Raw genomic sequence first — 18672 nt, 5'->3', positions numbered from 1 at the left:
ATACTCATACATAGAAAGGATTTTGCAGGTCTCTTAGATTTTCGCATCTTTTAATACCTGTACGAGTTGACATATTTTAAGTGAAAAGAGACCCGAACGGCCAAATGAAAAAACATAAACAAACGTGAAGTGAACGAACCAAATATAATTTAAAATTTTCAAGGTATTTAAACAAGGTGAGGAATATTCTGTTTGGCATTCGATAACGTGAATACACCATTTTCGTTAATGTAAAATAGAATTGACTTATACATGTGTGTAAGTTTACTCCGGGAGACCGGATTAACTATGGTTTAAAATTTCGAATTTTCTCTTACTACATAAGAAAAACGTACATTGATCGTTTTGTTTCAAGTGTGTGAACACATTGAGTTATAGCAAAGGCTGTTGAACAGGAAGGGAAGGTAAAAACTGTTTAGAATTCACTTCAACATGATTAATCAGCTGTGTTTGTCCATTTTATTTTTTTGTTGGAAGGCCTTTATAAATTTAAGATTGTATTGTATAAATTCAAGATTGTACTGACATGTCTGCGAACACTACATCCTTTCAATTTTTTATAAATTTAATTGTAACCAAAAGTATTGTCAGAGCAGAGTCTGTATCGCAATTTGGGAATATGATATTTTTAATACTTTTTACTGTTCTTCAGTCAGGATAGAGACATAAATGTTATTTATGTCTCTGGTCAGGATCTAAAAAAAATTCAGGTACCCAGTAGTCATAAAATTGTCTTGGTTTTCATTGCAGATGGCAGAGGAGGAGGAAGAGCTGTCTTTTGAGGAACAGCTTAAACTGGAAGAGTTGGAGAGAAGAAAGAGAGATGGAACCCTAACAAAGAAGGACCCTGATGGCACAGTTTACGAATGGGATGATGACAAGAAGGCATGGTTTCCAAAGGTTTGTACAACAATGAAAAATAAAGAAATGTTTTTTTCATGAATCATACAACAGTTTTTAAAAGTGTACAATCAATCACTTAAATTCCAGAAAAAAAGTGAAAATGTCATAATACATCTATAATTCTTTTTTTTTTTTTTTTTATTCATTTTCAATACAAATACATCTATACCATCATTCACACCACACCACTCCCACACAGATTGGGAAAGTAAATATAAAAATAATAATACAATAATGATAAGGTCTTACTACACATTATGCCACGTCAAAGAGGCATATCCATCTATAATGACAACCACGCAGAAAGAATGAATTTGGGGGAAAATTAACGTAATTGAAGCTACTTTTTTGCATAAAGAAAAAGCACAAGGACAGTTTGAGTAGAACTTAACTGATGAATAAAATATACTGCTTGACTCTCAATTCTTAAACAGAAATCCTTGGCTTTTAAAGATTGAAACTGCAGAAATGCTTGAAATATCAAAATCATTGACCTGTTTGGCTTTTTGTATTTCAGATTGATGAGGATTTCATAGCCCAGTATCAGATGAATTACGGAGCAGGCAGTGAACAGGCTAGTGGGACGGACGAACGGAATCAGAATAACAAAGAACACTGGGACGCCTACCATACACAGCAAGGGGAGGAGGGTGGGACTAAATACGTGGAGGGGATGGACATCAACAGTGAGGAATACTACAACTGGTACTACAAGAATTACTATGCCCAGAACCACCCCCAGGATCAGCCACCACAGGGTGAACAGCAGGGCAATGATGAGGGCCAAGAAGAGGGTGAGGGCAAGGAGGAGGGCGGAAAAAAGGGCAAAAAGAGAAAAGTCAGCAAGTTCCTAGCACAGAAACCAGTGGAAGGTACGCATGTACTGAATTTCATTGTAGAAATTGCACTCTTGTTTAAACCACTGGTGTCGGTAAGTTACTGTCACATTAACTTTAAATTCTATTATACATGTAGACCTGAGAATTGTTTGGCATCGTAACAGTTGTTTTTTTTCTTAATAAATTCAAATATACCAGTAAACTCATAAAGATTTATGCAAATGGATTATGTAGAGAGAAATTTATATTAAGGTAACTCCGTACCCTAAAAAATCATGGGTTCAAAGTTAAAAACTTAACTTTTTTTTAACTTATTGGACTTGAATTTCATCAAAAAATAAATAAAATATATATGTATCCATACTTTTTAAGATGTAAGGTAATAAAAACCAAAGGCAGAAATTATCATCTGAAAATCACACTTTTTTGTGTTTAAAAATTAAATATAAGTGGATGGATACTTGTTTGTCTATTTAAATTTTATTGCTTACTATGCCAGAAAACTAATTATTAAAAATTAATTTTGAAAAAGAAAAAATTGTTTACATTAGAAAAATTATAGCATTTAGATATATCACTTAGAGAAAAGTAGAAAATAGTTATTTCCCTTTGTCATTATTGAATTATGTAGACTATAAGGATGACAAACGCTTATTAAATATCTCCAAGTAAACAATGATTTGAGTTTTTGAAGTGCACCTATGATAACATAGAAATTACAAATCTACTTGCAAGAATTTTAATGAATTCATGGTATATGTAAAATGTATGACGTCACAGGAGGGTAGATTTACTTTAAGATACCATTTTTTTTACATGAGGGGAAAAAAATTCCAGGTATTTTTAAAATTGGCATTTTGGTATAGGAGCAATTAATGTTTAATTAATCAAGCAGAATACCAGCTAGGGAAATGAAAAGCATGGCTGTATGTTGTTGCTAGCTAGGATGAATATGGTAAAAAAGAATCAATTTTAATGATTTTTATATTCATCAATATAAATCACCTGTAATACGTTGACTGATGTTATTTAATCTTTGTCATCTTTAGGGAAAATATCTGTTATTTCATTGTTGTGAATGTTGCATCTAGGTCTCATATGTGCAATATGAACGACAGCTGTTGAATTTATCACTTAATTTTGATCAGTTGTGTATTGATATGAAAGGAAATACTCCATTATTCGACCCACTTTTCAACAACTAAGCTGAAACATGAAGTCTAAGATATCATACATGTACACATGGTACATGGGTTTTGTGAATATTATTGAAAAGAAATGCAAATTTTAAAAAAAACACACACATTTAAAGTCATTTACAAATACAAGAATATTCTTGATAAAAATACATGTAGGAAAAAAGTAAACCTTAACAAACATATTGATATATACAATCATCCATACATATTTAATTACATTTTTTTATCACTGACCCATACCATGCAGTTTGTACTGAGTACTGTTGTTTTTTTTTTCACATTGTACATCATTGTAAGTCAAAAGGAACAATCCACTTCTCTTTTTTTTTTCATGCTTGAAGATAGACCATGAATTTAGTTTAGAGAAAAAATGCCAATCTGTCATTATTATTCTATTCAGGTTATAGAATAAATAATACTAAAAGCCAATATTGATCAAATTGAATCTCTTTCAGTCCCAAAATGGTTCGACATAGATGAAGAAAAAAACACCAACGTGTACGTGAGTGGCCTCCCTTTGGACATCACGGACGAGGAGTTCAAGGAACTCATGAACAAGTGCGGCATGATCATGTTCGATCCTCAGCTCAAAGCTCTGAAACTCAAGTTATACAGGGACGAGAATGGGGGGCCAAAAGGGGATGGCAGATGTTGTTATATCAAGGTATGATTATATAATAAGGCCTAAAAACAAAGTTGTGTGTTTAGGGTAACCCGACCTTACCTACAAAAATGCCCCGATCCTACCATTTTTAGATGTCTGTTTTTATCCGATTGTGAATTTTATAGTATTTCTATTAAATAATCAGTTTTTAGATATGACACAAACAAACATTCTTAGGATTCATGCAGAAAAATTACGATAAAATTAAAAAAAAAAAAAAACACCTAATAATACCTAACCTAATTTTTTCATCAGTGTTACCCTAAACACACAATTTTTTTTATAGGCCTAGATAATGTATGATGAGATATTTTTTTCATTTAATTAAACTCGTAAAAGAATTCAACCCATTTTTATTTTGGGCTAAGAAGTTGTGTATTAAGAGATATAGAAATTACTAATTTTGATCAGAGCCAAGCGTTTATTTTGAATTTCCTTAACTAAGGCCATATACATTTATTATGAAAATGTTAAGGGTGGGGGGGGGGATAAACATGGTAAAAATAATTTATGTATATTAATATTATTCATTTAACTGTAAACAAGGAGAAAAAAGTCAGTGGGTGAAACAAGATTGTGTTAGAACATGATAATCAACTTTAGTTACATTTGATGTAACAGTTGATTTAATTTTGTTGGTATATTTTTTTTAAAAATTCTGATCAGCATTTGTACTGAAAACCTACTTTTATTCGGGCGACCTTATTTCTGGGGATAAACTGGTTTTTGGCAACTAATTTTCATGTTTGTGTGATGAAGCCTTTATCTAAACCATGCTGTGTTATTATAGCCATACGACAATGTCTGGTTTGAGGTGAGAAATATTGGCAATGAAGAGGCTCTTACGAAATTAAGCAAAAATTCTTGCAAGCTTACTTAATAGAAGTTCTCTTTGGTTTACAGTATTGGATCATCTGGTATACAAATATATTATACATGTTTTCCTTGACAATGAAGAGATAAAATGAGAATCAATTGTACTTGTTCAGTTTCAAGATCTGCTGGTCAGAAGTATGATACTTTATCCTGTAATTATAAGCTACCATCTTCGCTATCCAAGGTTTTTCGGTCCACATTGCTCCCCATTATGGCTAGCAAAGATGTAAGCTACTAACTAAGTTAAAAATAATAAAAGTGAAAATCAAATCAATAGTTAATAATATTACTTTCAAAACAAACATACATTGAAATTATTTAAAACAATATTGCACAAGATATTAAATTTCTTTCAGGAAAATATGTACATTTGTCGGAGTTATCTATCTTTACAAGTTGTTCTTATCAGTGATAACTTTTTGTGTTTTTTGTTTACAGGTTGAATCTGTTGAGCTGGCATTGAAGATTCTGGATGGTTACGAGGTGAGAGGTAACAAAATCCATGTGGAACGTGCCAAATTTACAATGAAAGGGAACTTTGACCCCAGCAAAAAACGAAAGAAACTCACAAACAAAGAGAAAAAGAGACTGAAAGAGAAACAGCAGAAGTAAGATATGAATACATGTATATTTGTACATTTATAGTTGTATATTTATATCTGACCTTTTCATTTAATTTTAGAATGAATTACAATTAAAAATTTAAAAAAAATCTGGAATTCCTACCATTGCAAATTTTTTTTTCATAATAATCAATTTGAAGATTTAACAAAATTTAAGTCATTTAAATTTTCTGTTTTATTGTCTACAATATTCAGAAATATTAATCTTTACAAGTTTAACGAATTTTAAAGTTAGTTGACTTTTTAAACAAATCTCGAACATAATGAATAGCAGCATGTACACGTACCGGTGTATTAACTGGAATAATCTTTGACATATGTGTGTATCAATACTTGAATAATTCCTCCCTGGAAATTTTCTTCAGTGAAAGCTTTCTCATTACAGCAAAAGCAGCTGTGGTTGAAATGCCTTTCTTTTCCAACATTGTACACTTTTGTCAGAATCTACGTACATTTAAGAGTTACCTCCCTTTTTTTCTCTGTGTGGCCCATGTAGATCCCTCACTATCTGGGGATTTTCTGTAATTTGACCTACCATGCAGCAGTCACATTTTTCAAAACCTATACTTGTAGCTATCTCACACTTTTAGTCCGGATTTCTTGCACTGTTTTGTTGCTGTACATGTACATGTTGATGTTTAAGTGTTTTAAAAGATGTACTATCATGTACATGTATTAAGAGTTGAGTTTGACTCCATTAAAGTCTATACTGTATTCCTATTTTGATTTCATGAGTTTCTCCAAATATCTGTTAAATTTCAATTTTCCAGACCGCTTCTTACTATAAAGACCCCCACCCCCACCCCCCACCCCCCCCCCCAAAAAAATCCAAAGTGGTAAATATATTTTTGTTTGGATATCTATTGAATGCATCATGATGCATTGAGTAAGAAATATTTTTCCATTCAATTTTGAGACTAGATTGAAGGTTCAAATTAAATGTACAGATGACATGGTTACTCTTACATGTATTAAAAAAAAAGTGTAAATGTATTCCTAAAAAAAGCTAGCTGATGCAAAAAAAGAAATAGATTTTGGCTTCCTCCCATCTTTTTCTGTGTTTTGAAACGACAGAAAATGTTGGAGTTATTGCGTCACTAATCACATGGGACAAGTGAGTAAACACTGTGTGTGTAAAGTATACATGTATTAGCTAGGTGTGCCTCAAGGTATATTTTTCCCAAATCGATGATGCAGTTTGGTGCACCAGTTTCCCGTAAATTTATTAGTCTACGAATTTAAAGTTACGATTCTGCAAATATACATGCCTTTGATATTTCCTAAATGATTCCGAAAAAAGCAAACAAACAAAACAAACAAACAAATAAAAAAAAACCACTTTGTTTAGATTCATCATATAAGTTTAATATGTACTTTGATTGTTAGTAATATATAGAAATTATAAATGATGATGAAGAAAACTCAGTTCTTATTGCATAATAAAATATTGCATACTGATAAAACTATACCCTAAAAATATATATTTATTTTTGATACACGTGTAAAATATTGCATTTATTGATAAAATAGCACCATGAGAAAATGCATTTATTGATTAAATAGCAACCTGAAAATATGTATTCGTAAAATACATGTAATTATCAAAAATGATAATTCATAAAATGCTCATTTATTTACTCTTTGAAAAATACATGTACATATTTTTACCTATAGCTGTAAATCGAAAAAAAAAATATACTATATGCTTGTTTAAATTTAGTTTTCTACAAAAATTGTCGCCACAAGTAAATTACGTAAATATGTCGGTAGTGTTTGCGACCTACCATTTCTCTCCAGTGCATTGTTACGTCATTTTATCAATACATAAAATAATAATTATACGAAAAAATGACGTAACAATGCACTAGCGATAAATTGTACTTGGCGAGAACTGGCCCCGGGGCCATAAAACTTAGGCGAGCTCACTTTTGATTTCAGTCTCACTTTTCCACTATATGTTCCTTTTGTAAAAGTGAGACTGAGATCAAAAGTGAGCTCGTCTAACTTTTATGGCTTCAGGACCTGGCCCCGGGGCCATAAAACTTAGACGAGCTTACTTTTGATCTAAATCTCACTTTTACAAAAGAAACATATAGTGGAAAAGTGAGACTGAGATCAAAAGTGAGCTCGTCTAAGTTTTATGGCCCCGGGGCCAGGTCGCACTTCAGTATAGCTATTGATAACTTTGCTGCAATGTAACAATTTCTTTTGCAGAAATGTAAAAAAAAAGAAAGAAAAAATATTCAAAATTTGCTAATTCTCCAAAATAAATCAATGTTTTAAGCATGTACATTTACATATGTATATATTATGAAATATGTTCCTTTATTCAATGGCGTGAAATAAGTAATATTTTTAGAGTATATTGAATTATATGATTTGTAAGAAAGTTATTGTCACAAATTAGTACATATTCTAATAGGCTTTATACAAGTTTTTCTTTCTCTGTTGAACAGACTGTTTGACTGGCGCCCAGAACGTCCTGTGGGGTGCAGGCAGAAATGTGAGAAAGTGGTCATCCTGAAAAACATGTTCACCCCCTCCGAATTCGATGTAAGTATTTATTATTTGTTAATTTTTTTTTAATACATTTTAACATTTTAACCAACCAGTTGGATGTTCATAGTTTTTTTTATTTTTACATCTCCACAAAGTATGATTCCAATTATTTCTTACAAAAATTGTTCATAGTTCCTTACATAGTGACAGGGCTGAAATCTACACGATCCAGTTCTAACCAGTTTCTCGGTCGGTCGAAACCTTCAGCAACCCAAGAAAAATCGCGCACGGACTGCACGAAATAGTCACATGATATTTGACTCAGGTTAATTCCCATATAAGACGATTTTACTAGATTTTACATGATCAGTTTATTAATCTTTTAACAGAAAGATTTAAGTTTAAACAATAAAATGCTTATGCTTTTTAACGTTATTGTTAAATTAACAATGCAGCAAAATTATCATAACGCGGGTTATGAATATTTTTGCTGCCGTGTCGCCATCTTTATATCCCGCATGAATTTAATCATTTTATTGTTGAAATAAGACTTTCTGGAAAAGTTAATTCAAACAGTTCAGGTTTTTTTTTTCAAGTATACTAAATAAAAGTTTATGGCTATCTACAATTGTATTAACATGCAAAGCAATTTTTTTGTTATGAGGTTCACAATGAGTTAGAATTTTTTTTTCAAATTGTCATTATAAGATCGACATGGTAAAAGAATTTTCTGTTAGCTAATAATATTTGTCTCCGGAGAAGCTTAAGGTACATTCCGCAACCTTGAACTGAAACTCGAGACGCATGTTTGCAAAAGCTCAGGAAAAAAAAGTAATGTCGTTGCTTAATTATGACAGCAAAATTAGATTTAGGACCGAGTTTAATATACATAATGTTTTCATTCAAAGTCCATGTCAAAAACCTAGAGACGTGAAGTCAAAACATCTACAAAAATGCCTCAGGTATTAGAATAATGTCGCTCGCAGTCACTTTCCATTTTCTTTGTTAGTATTAAAGTTAGCGCAGGCTCTCACAAAGTAGATTTATGTAATAAAACCATCATTGAGGAATTCTGAACTCCCTTGCAAGCCGTATAACGTTAGCCCTCCGCCATCTCAGAAATGTCCTAAACGCATTCCGCGAATGACGTCGTGTATTTTGAACATGTGTCACTACCCAAAATTCAATGCACCGCCGACCCAACTCGCTTCAGAACAAATTACGGCGGTGCTCAAAAGATGTAATTCAATTATTTTATTAATGCGTATGCAGACACCACGTGACTGGGATGCACGAACGCTGTTTACGCCTGGAGCACGCGCGCAGACGAAAGGAATTCGTGAAAACATTTTGATGTCACGCCTTGTCACTACCTGCTAAGGCTTCTATACCTGCAAAATCAAAATGGCGAAATCTTAAAAAAAATTTACCATAGTTAATAAGCAATTTTTTCTCTCTTTTTTTGTGGGAGGGTTTGTTAATTTTGATAATTTACCTGCAAAATCAAAATGGCGAAATCTTTAAAAAAAAATTATTTTCTTGGGGGGGGGGGGTCCTTAATGGGATTCCTTTCTATTATCCATAAACAATTCTTACCGTCGTTTAGAAGTCTTTTAATTATTTAGTATATATGCAAGAAAAATGCTTACGTTTTCATTTACAGAGTTGTACCTTTGATTAAGATATTGATTTTCAAGAAATTGATTTTATTTTTCAGGAAGATCCAATGCTGATCAACGAACTTCGTGATGACGTCAGAGAAGAGAGCTCCAAGTTTGGCGAAGTCAAGAATGTCAAATTATACGATGTAGGTGTCAATTTTTGCGTTTGAAGATTAATTAGACCATTTTTAATAATCATTTATCATTCCTATGGTGTTAAGGGTTCAAAACGTATATTTAATCCTGTCATTGTATTTTTAGAACCACCCAGAAGGAGTGATTTCCGTCTCGTTCAAAGAGCCGGAGATGGCGGATGCTTGCATAGAAGCCATGAACAACCGCTGGTTCGCTAAACGCCGGATCAGCGCGGAATCCTGGGACGGAAAGACAAAGTACGAAATCCAGGAATCGGAGGCGGAGCGGAACGAACGATTGAAGAAGTGGGAGCAGTTCCTAGAGGACGAGAAAGAGAAAAAGACGGAGAGGGAAGGGGAGCCATCGACGGCCGAAGCTAGCGGGGCGGCGGCCAGCGCGTGTGAAATAGAGACAAGTATGGCGTCGCCGTCCGTCTGCCAGACCGAGGAGCAGACAACACCTGGTGCAATGGACACGACGTCAGGGGCGCAAGGGGATTCGTAGTTTTGTAAATTACATGTGGGGAACATACCTCAATAAAACATCTCTCATTCTTATGTACGCAACATGGCTTTTTTCGTTCTTTTAATTTTCTCCTTGTAATGTCATTTTGACGCTTTATAAAATCATTAAGTAAAATAGGGGACTTGTAATCTTCATGCCTTCTTCGAAGAAGCGTGGGCATATTGCTTTGCTGTCTGTCGGTCGGTCGGTCCACTAACAGTTTCAGTTCATTTTCTTCGCAGAGGTTGTACATAATGAACGTAAATAAAATTGGGTATATATATATAGGTTTATCATAAGAATATCTAGATCAAGTTATTTTCTGGGTACGATCGAGCAATTTTTGACAAAGTTATGCCCCTTGGACATAGAAAAATTTTTATTCGCAGTTTCCGTTCATTATTTCTGCAAAGGTTGAACAAATTAATTACTGACATATCATATCGCCAAGTGATGTAAAAGATTTGTGCAACCTCTAATTCTAAAGCCTTTTAGTTTAGACACTTCGTACTTGATAGGTTGCTGCATTCCATATAGTACCGGTAGATGACACCTACTAGTATTCATTTTATGTTCAAAAGGTCAATTCTATATCCAAATATACTGCCCATAATCTATACTTCCCCCTTTTTTTTTTTTAATTAAAACACACTCTGTAAGAATGTTAATACATGGGTAATGCATTACTAAAATATATGAGCGCATTTTCATTAATAATTGTATTTCATTCAGAATTATTTTCATCAAGATGTACGTGTATGAAATGTATCTCTATGCATTGTTGTTTGTGATATAACATAAAAATCTATTACGTATTTGAACAGTTGGCATCTCTCTCTCTCTTTCTCTCTCTCTCTCTCTCTCTCTCTCTCTCTCTCTCATGAACGCCATCGATACTCATATAAATGCTACAATCACAATGATATTTATCACTAAAGACAATTTGTAAATATTGAATAACAGTAACTTCGACTCGCATATGTCGTCTGTCAGACAGACAACGAAAAACGGAAGGAAAAAAAAAACAAGGAACGAAAGAAAGCGAGCAGCCTGCTCCGATCTGTCAATCACGTCCTCCATGCTTGCCTTTATCAATGACATGTGTAGAGTATTAGATACATCGTGTTACCAAGCTAGCCGTATTATTTTTACCTCCCCGCCGTGGTGTGAAGTACGGGACTTATCGGAGATGATTACATTGATATAGAGGCGTCCCGCAGGGAGAAGCGCTTGATCGGGATCTCTCTTGACATTCCATCCGAATCGCAGTGTCAACGTGCATTTTACGACAGATTGTATTATGATGTGTCTATAACAAAGTCTTTCTTACGATAATTCATTCAAACGTTTTCCACCGCTCTAGTTACACACATATTGGATGCATATGTACATGCATGTAAGTATACTAGAAACTGTACAAACCGTTATCTAATGCAATATATTTACGCATGCAAAGTTCGTTGTGATAGGGTTCCGGAGGGATGAAAGGAGGACATTGCGAATTATGGGGTTTCACATTTTTTTAATAATTATTGTTGAAATTCACACACAAAAATGATGCTTTGATTGCATTTCAATCGCAAAATGATTTGGCCACAAAACATGCGTCTAGGTATTCTGGCGATATATCCTGCGAAAAATGCGATTGTTTTGAACAACTTGAAAAAAATTAGTTCCAATCTAGAACAACAAAGCCCGTGTCATATTATCAGGGCCTTAATCTTTTAGGATTACCTACAGGGGGGAAAACTGGAGTTTAATTTATTATATACAATTTTGTTGTTGAAAAAAAAAGAAAGAAATGGGCTGGCAGAGGCAACGGATTTGACAAATTACGCGAAGGAAACCCAAACAGCGCGGGATAAGGATCTCGGTCTAATTATCTTTGCCCACACTATTGGTAACAGTAAACGTTATAGATAATTAGAGACGAGTCAGCCTACCGCTCATCCGAATGAAGGATGGAGTAGAAGTCATGACAGCTGCAGAAATACGGAGCGCGCGGAGGATAATCCCGGCTAAATCTAACGTTTGTTTGCATGTATTAAAGACTTTGTTTTGTCACGTGCTAACCGCTAAACCTACTCACTTTTATTTTTCATTCAAGTATATCCCTTTTCCTAAATTTTTGTTTTTATCTTGCTAAATGATAAATGTGTGCAGGCGTCCATTAATTGCCTGGATTCGACTCAACGGTGTAGGAAAATTGGATTTATATAAGTAATTGGAACAACAAATACATGTGTAAATATAGATTTGACATTTTTAATGCATTTCGTACATGTATATACACATGTAACAACTTTATCATAATATATATTGCAGATCATATATCAATCTTTGTAGATACACATGAGAAAAATATATACAATTCACGAATCGAACATGAAGACAAAAAGAAAAATGAAAATGTATGCGATAAAAAAAATCTAAGATTTAAACTTCGATGAAGAAAGCCATGTACAATAGTTCAGAGCACTACAGAGATCATCCACCGGTTTATAAGGGTCCGATTTGGTCGGAATTTTCGACACACATTAATCAAGTTTGGAAGAACTTGAACCAATTTATCGTGCTCATTGATAATGGCAGTAGCTATGTACGACGTGAAGAAATGCAGGTCGATTTGCTGTCATAAATCACTTTCTGAGACTTGTTTCACAGTCTCCTTTTGGGGTTGTTGTTGTTGTTGTTGCAGCTAATGTTGTTTGTTGTCTTATTGTTGTGGGTTTTTTGCTTGTTGGAGGGGCTGTTATGTCACCAACACAACTCTCGCCTTGCCGACTGAAGCTGGTACTCAAGACCTGTGAAGTAGAGAGACAATGATAATTGTAATAGTAACGATTCCGACAATAATAATCCGAATCAGGTGAACGGATTATGCCCCCCCCCCTCTCCCACAAAGAGAAAAAAAATATCAACTGAAAAAAAGATGGATATATTCACATATAAGAGATATATATCAAGAATAATGATTTAGAAGCTAAGTTTTACCAACATTTTAATTTGAATTTAATGATAATTGGCGCCCCGGCGAAGCCAAGGCTTCGTTTCACAAAGAACCATATCAAAAAATGCAAAATTGTTCATACTTTAACAAAATTTCAATTCAATGCTAAATACCCTTCTAAGATTGAAATGTATAGATGGGATGTGATGGAGGGAGATGTACATGTATATACTTTTCCATCAAAGAACATTGAGAACGACTTAAATATATTTAGTATTTGAATACATCTTTTGTAAAACGCAGTGCTCTTTTGCTAATTGGTCATTTTATTCACAAGTGATTGGAGAATTTAGGAATCATATACATTTGTAATCATTTACCGAGGCTATATTTTTGGTATAAAACCGTTAATCTTATTGTACATTAACTTTTAGCTAATAACAGGACTTCTTTTATTTGACATTGATGAAAAAAATATTATTATCTAAACATTTTTAAATTATTACATAAATATGTACTTGCATATTTTGAATAAAATTGTGCGTGTATATTTTATAAAGTAAACTAGTTACAGTATACTGTTAATGTGGTTTTATATTTTTCGCCCTTAAATGTTGTCGTAAAAGTAATTAATATTTATGGAACATTTTGCCCGAGTTTAAAAATAGCCATGCATATAACAATTTTCAGCATATAGATGTGTTTAACGTGATTTAACTCGGCATCTCTTGAATTCGCTTACTGAGATGAATTGGGGTGAAAATAAAACGGCACCGAAATATTCCACACAAACACTATGTTTTACTGTTAAAATTTCTTGAACAATTTCAACAAAATATTTTCATACGAATAATTTATGGTAAACTTATAATATATTACATGTAGATTAGATTCATTATTTTGGTGAGGAAATATTACATATTGACATGTAAAAAACGAAATAAAATAATTGATTTATGCCAAATAAATAACTGGAAGCAGAAAAACCCGATCAATACATACAAAAGCTTCTATTGGTTTATATTTGAAATAATTAATTCGTAAGAACAATGACTTTAATATAATTATACAAACAAACATATATCTTTATCTGTTTGAAAATAAAGACCAATTTTTAAAAAATGATTTTATACCTGTTACTGGCGGTTCCACATTTCCTTTGCCCGTGAAATCCATCCCTAACCGGGACAATCCGTAATAACTACTTGACCCCGCTAGGGATTCCATGTTTTTTGCAAAGTCATATTTAGATTGTCTTGAGTCGTAACTTCCTGGAAACATCAACGACTGATAAGTGGATCCGAATTTTCCAGGGGCGTCGAACGAGGAGTACGGGAGCGACCCCCCGAGGTCGGTATGACTGTGGGGTGGGAGTCTGTATGGCCAGTTATTTTGGAGTGAGTACCATGAGGACGGGAAATATGGGTCACGTGAGTAGTCAAAGTTACTTCCGGTCGCCAGTTGCGGCGGTTTATACGCACTGTTCCAAAATGAAGGGGGTAATTTCCTATGGCACATCAATGGTTTTTCTGAACACAAGAAAAGAAAAATATAAAAATCAAACACTTTTTATATGAAATAAAAATTGAAAGATATTCCGTGCGAGTCAACGCCTTCTATATAGATATGAATGAGTTGCATAGAATTAAAGCTTACCCGTAGTTTGGTATATTAAAGAAGAGAAAAAATGTTTTTTGGAATATATTGCGAAAGGTCTGTAGGTTGCAAAGTTTCTTAGTGGGAACATTGCATGCACTTTGTATGGGTTATAAACCTTCATATAAACCCAACCTTCAGCCCCAAAATCTTTCTACATTGTAGTTTTTCCCGCAATCTAAGGAGTTTTAACGACAAAGGCCTAGGCTGTTATGAAAAATTGACGTTTGGATATCGTAATTCTGTGTTGTGTATATTATATTAAATTTGAATTAAAAGTTACATGTTATGTGAATAATTACTGGAAGAAGTTCAGTCGCGTGGTAGTTTCTAAAATTTACTGGATATATATTAGTAAATTCAAAATTTACAACATGTTGTAATTTTACAATTTTTTATCTACTGCTATCTGACAGTTAAAATGTACAACTTGATTGTACATTTACCCGTAGATACATACTATCATCTTATGAATTCTACTTATTTCTTGTCCAGTTTCTTGCGGAATTACTAAGTTTGAAATGACGAAAGTCTAAATTGCCACAGAATTCCAGTTAAATTGATAGTTACAAGTATAAATACGTATGAACTTAGGGTAGGGAATATAGAATACGCTTCTAAAGGGTCGGCCATTCCTTTGGTCCTTTTCAGGTAATTTGCAAAATTACATTCAAGTATCAGCGTTCAAGTTAAAGCTCCTTTTGTCCAATTATATGTGTTGTTTTAAACTTTCAATTCAAATAAAAAAATGTCGTATAAATTATAAGACACCAATATGAAATTTCTTTTCCCAATGTTATTTCCTCAAATCGCGGAAACTATAATTACACTTAACCTGTATTTGCATGAAGTCATAGAAATATGAGTTGAACTGACTATTATAAGAGTTTATTTCGTTAGCGAAAAAGTAACGACGTATCCAATTTTAGTTTTAAAAAGTTTCTCATCGTTTTAAAATGTTTCTCATCGTGCAAAACTTTTAAAATTCAGTATCGATACTATCATTTATTATATAGACAATTTTCGTATTTCAGACCTAAATCGTCTGCGTACATTTATGTACACTTTTTAGAATAAAGAAGGAACTGACAATTAAATATTCAAATACTTTAGCTTGTGTGACTGAGAAATACAATGTACAATCTTTAGCGATAGAAGGAGGGATAGAAGGAAAGACTTCTTAAAGAAAGCTCAAAGAAAGCTCATAAATTCAATTTATTTAGAAATGTCGGCTTATTATGTTTTTAGATAGCCGCGGCCGGAATAAATGATTCCTTCTCGGTAATTCTGAAGCTTAGTTGACAGATCGAGTGAGCATTCGATTGATCATACCAACAAACAAAACTTCTGGCTATTAACTACAGACATCGTTAATTTTGAAATCCGTCGAAAATAAGTAGAAACAGCTGCCGCGCGACGACAATTTATGTTTCTGAACGGTCGTCTGCATGCAGAAGAAATGTCAAATCGAGGCTGGGTACATTTTGAAGTAATACTAAAAATTATCGGACAAAACTGGATATATTAATAATCAAGTTAATGAGAAATAATTTTCTAAATCTTGTCTTAATCATTTTTCTGAGACAGTAACATGGGATTAATATTTTATCTAATCAAAGAGCGAATCGAAAGAATCAAAATTAGTACACTAGCTTATATGTTGCAAGTAACTTAATTTGAAAATCATATTATTCATTTTTTGAGTAAGTTTGTACGAAATAATGTATTTTTAACGGATTATTTAAAGGCGTGAAAGTTTTATTTCTTAATCATTTGTTAAAGTTTCTCATAATTGTTTTTGCAGCGCCTAGATGCCCCACTGCTTTTTAAAAGGGAGAGGTTTCAATTCGCGAAATGGTTAAATACATGTTTTATGTGTTAGCAATTTTCCGCAAGGTTGAATTTCTGATGCAGGATAAATGTTTTGGCACATTGGTTCAGATATCATTACCGACAAGCAGAAACCGAGCTGTAAACTTAACGCTTTTCTTTATTTTCAAAAACTATCCTTTCTTCGTCTCGCAAATTAATAGAAAATTAAGTTTTTTGTAGAATGGTTTTTGTAAAAAAAAAAATAATAATAATAAAGAGAACCGGATCATTTGTAAAGTTTCAGTTTCACAGAAATATTTAACAAATGTACAGTCATTTAATAGATTTTTGAAATGGGTACTTGCCTGCTTTGGATTTGATGGAAAACGACGAACTGCTAAAATTTCGATCCAGATTAAAACTGCTGGGTTGGCTCAACGCACGTGTAAAATGTTCATCCACAACTGTGGCCGTGTCCCCAGAGAAATAGCTCAGTAAGACACAGTTTGGGTTCAGGTACTGTGAGGACTTGGGCTGAGACTCAGGGTCTATCTCCCCTCCCTCCAAAGCATCGTGTCTCTCACCCACAGGACACGAGAGTAAGGAACTGTGAGGGTAAGCTCCGCCGGGGGGTATATGGTGGTGATCCGTTGTCAGCCCAGAGGAACCAAACTTCTGAAAAAAGGAAAATAAAAATAAATCAAATTAACTTCTATAAATTTTTTTTTTCAATCAAAGTCAAAGACGAACTTTAATTTAAAGAACTTTTTTTTGGATTCAAAATGATATTTAGATAAAAGTATAGTTAAACAAAATATCCTTGGAAATATTTAAAGAGTCAGTTGTCGAATTTCTATAACGTATTGTTTTAATTTATCCATCCTTTTGAATTAAATTTTTTAAAGAGATCTTTCTCGAAAAAAGACATCCTCTAGAGTGAAGATCAACCCGAGTGGCAAACTATTTTTCCTAGTCCAGAAAATACCGTTCTGTACCGAAACATCGGTAGATGCTCGTGGTATGTTTGCTTTCCTCTCTCTGGTATGTATGCCGGAAAATTCCAACATATTTCTCGGATTCTAGATAAATACACATCCGTCCGTCGCAATTCCAGTTCTTGTTTTTCTTAAGATTAGGTTTTTTTTTAAATTTAAAATTTTTTTTTCTTTAAAAAACAACAATTGTTGCTACTACTCACCGCAAAATCGCCGGACGGTGTTTTATGCGGGAAATACGGATTATAGAATTGATACATCGTATCGCAGGATGTCATAATGCAATGCTCAAAGGTAGATCGCGCGAGATGGCATTCTCAGGAGGCGATTTTTACCATCTTTTTGACATTCCTCGTGTTTTTCTCTGGAGTATTTGGAGGTAATAGAATGGTTTTGCTATCTTTCGTGGTTGTTGAAACACGAGCTGATTAAACTACGCCATACCCACGCGCCGTGGGCACGCCCACTTTTGCAATGCGAGGGAAGAGACAATCGTTGATTCAACCAATCAGAACCGTCCATTTTATTGTACTCACACGCGGAATGAGATGACCGATGATAAAAGTTCTCATCACCTCATACAAACTGTGCTCACTTTATGGAAAATGGTCCAGAAACCGATTGTAATCTTGCTAACAGATGTGGATAAGAATTTCAAACTCTTGCATGTTATAAAGTCGTTGTTATTTTTAGAGCTACATGTATATTTCGGTTTTATTTCGCTTCTTATATTAAATGCTATATACTGTTCTGTTTAAAATACATGTAATTTCTTCTTTCCGTAAAAATATATATTTTTTTTTCTTCTGGACTCGCAGAATGTGATGCAATAACCCTAAATAAGGATATTTTATCCACTTGCTAGAAAATTAAATGAATCGCAATGTTTCCAATTTCTCTAATTTGTTTTCTTTGACCTTGTTCAAAAACCCAATGTATATGCTTATAAAATTCAGTTAACATCGAAAGTTAAGATTTCTTTAAAAGCTTGATGAAGAATTACTGACTGAATGTTTTTAATTAGACCCTCTGTGTAGTGCTAGTGACCCATGCAGTACATAAACGTATATGTCAGCCACTAATATTAGTACATTGTACTATAATGTTGCGTCCTATATATGCACATCTTATTGATATGTGTTGATCTATTGTGGAGAAAGTGTTTTATAAAATTAAATTCGTACTGGGGGACACAGTATGATTTTTCAAAATGATAGAAATATCTAAACAAACAGTGAATTGAAAGACGTGTTCCTATAGTTATTTTTTCTAAAACAATTCATCAGTTTTACACCGTCAAATTTAATTAATTTCACATTTTGTAAATTTTATTGACAGTATATTTTAACTAAAAGT

General features: G+C 33.4%; 2 protein-coding genes across 4 annotated transcripts; one reads left to right on the top strand and one right to left on the bottom strand.

Moving 5' to 3' along the window:
• Nucleotides 1-28: 28 nt before the first annotated feature.
• LOC128186339 (HIV Tat-specific factor 1 homolog) lies at nucleotides 29-9956 on the top strand. 3 transcript variants are annotated; one of them, XM_052856141.1, is made up of 8 exons: nucleotides 29-163; nucleotides 751-900; nucleotides 1421-1775; nucleotides 3397-3605; nucleotides 4920-5089; nucleotides 7561-7657; nucleotides 9321-9410; nucleotides 9526-9956. In XM_052856141.1, exons 2-8 carry the CDS (start codon nucleotides 751-753, stop codon nucleotides 9901-9903), a joined length of 1449 nt encoding a protein of 482 aa, XP_052712101.1. In that variant the 5' UTR covers nucleotides 29-163; the 3' UTR covers nucleotides 9904-9956. The 3 variants fall into 3 exon arrangements, with proteins under 3 accessions (XP_052712101.1, XP_052712100.1, XP_052712102.1); XM_052856140.1 differs by having other exon boundaries at nucleotides 79-176; XM_052856142.1 differs by lacking the exon at nucleotides 29-163 and adding an exon at nucleotides 260-404.
• A 2192-nt stretch (nucleotides 9957-12148) lies between these two features.
• LOC128184458 (transcription cofactor vestigial-like protein 2) lies at nucleotides 12149-17706 on the bottom strand. Its single transcript, XM_052853944.1, has 4 exons — nucleotides 17520-17706; nucleotides 16687-16996; nucleotides 13987-14382; nucleotides 12149-12707 (listed from the first exon to the last, which is right to left on the bottom strand). The coding sequence occupies exons 1-4, from the start codon at nucleotides 17592-17594 to the stop codon at nucleotides 12661-12663; spliced, it is 828 nt and encodes a 275-aa protein (XP_052709904.1). The 5' UTR covers nucleotides 17595-17706; the 3' UTR covers nucleotides 12149-12660.
• Nucleotides 17707-18672: the final 966 nt, after the last annotated feature.

Source organism: Crassostrea angulata, chromosome 5, assembly GCF_025612915.1.
Source record: "Crassostrea angulata isolate pt1a10 chromosome 5, ASM2561291v2, whole genome shotgun sequence".
In the NCBI taxonomy this organism is placed as follows: domain Eukaryota; kingdom Metazoa; phylum Mollusca; class Bivalvia; order Ostreida; family Ostreidae; genus Magallana; species Magallana angulata.
Note: the sequence above shows the minus strand (reverse complement) of the source record. Positions and strands in the feature narration are given on the sequence as shown.

Excerpts from the sequence above, each read along its gene's own strand:
- LOC128186339 (XM_052856141.1), top strand. The coding sequence starts at position 751 with ATGGCAGAGGAGGAGGAAGAGCTGTCTTTTGAGGAACAGCTTAAACTG. Across the intron at positions 901-1,420 it reads AGAAGGCATGGTTTCCAAAG|ATTGATGAGGATTTCATAGC; the intron begins GTTTGTACAACA and ends TTTGTATTTCAG. Across the intron at positions 5,090-7,560 it reads CTGAAAGAGAAACAGCAGAA|ACTGTTTGACTGGCGCCCAG; the intron begins GTAAGATATGAA and ends TCTGTTGAACAG.
- LOC128184458 (XM_052853944.1), bottom strand. The coding sequence starts at position 17,594 with ATGACATCCTGCGATACGATGTATCAATTCTATAATCCGTATTTCCCG. Across the intron at positions 16,997-17,519 it reads CACCGTCCGGCGATTTTGCG|AAGTTTGGTTCCTCTGGGCT; the intron begins GTGAGTAGTAGC and ends TCCTTTTTTCAG. Across the intron at positions 14,383-16,686 it reads TTCCATCAAATCCAAAGCAG|AAAAACCATTGATGTGCCAT; the intron begins GCAAGTACCCAT and ends TCTTGTGTTCAG.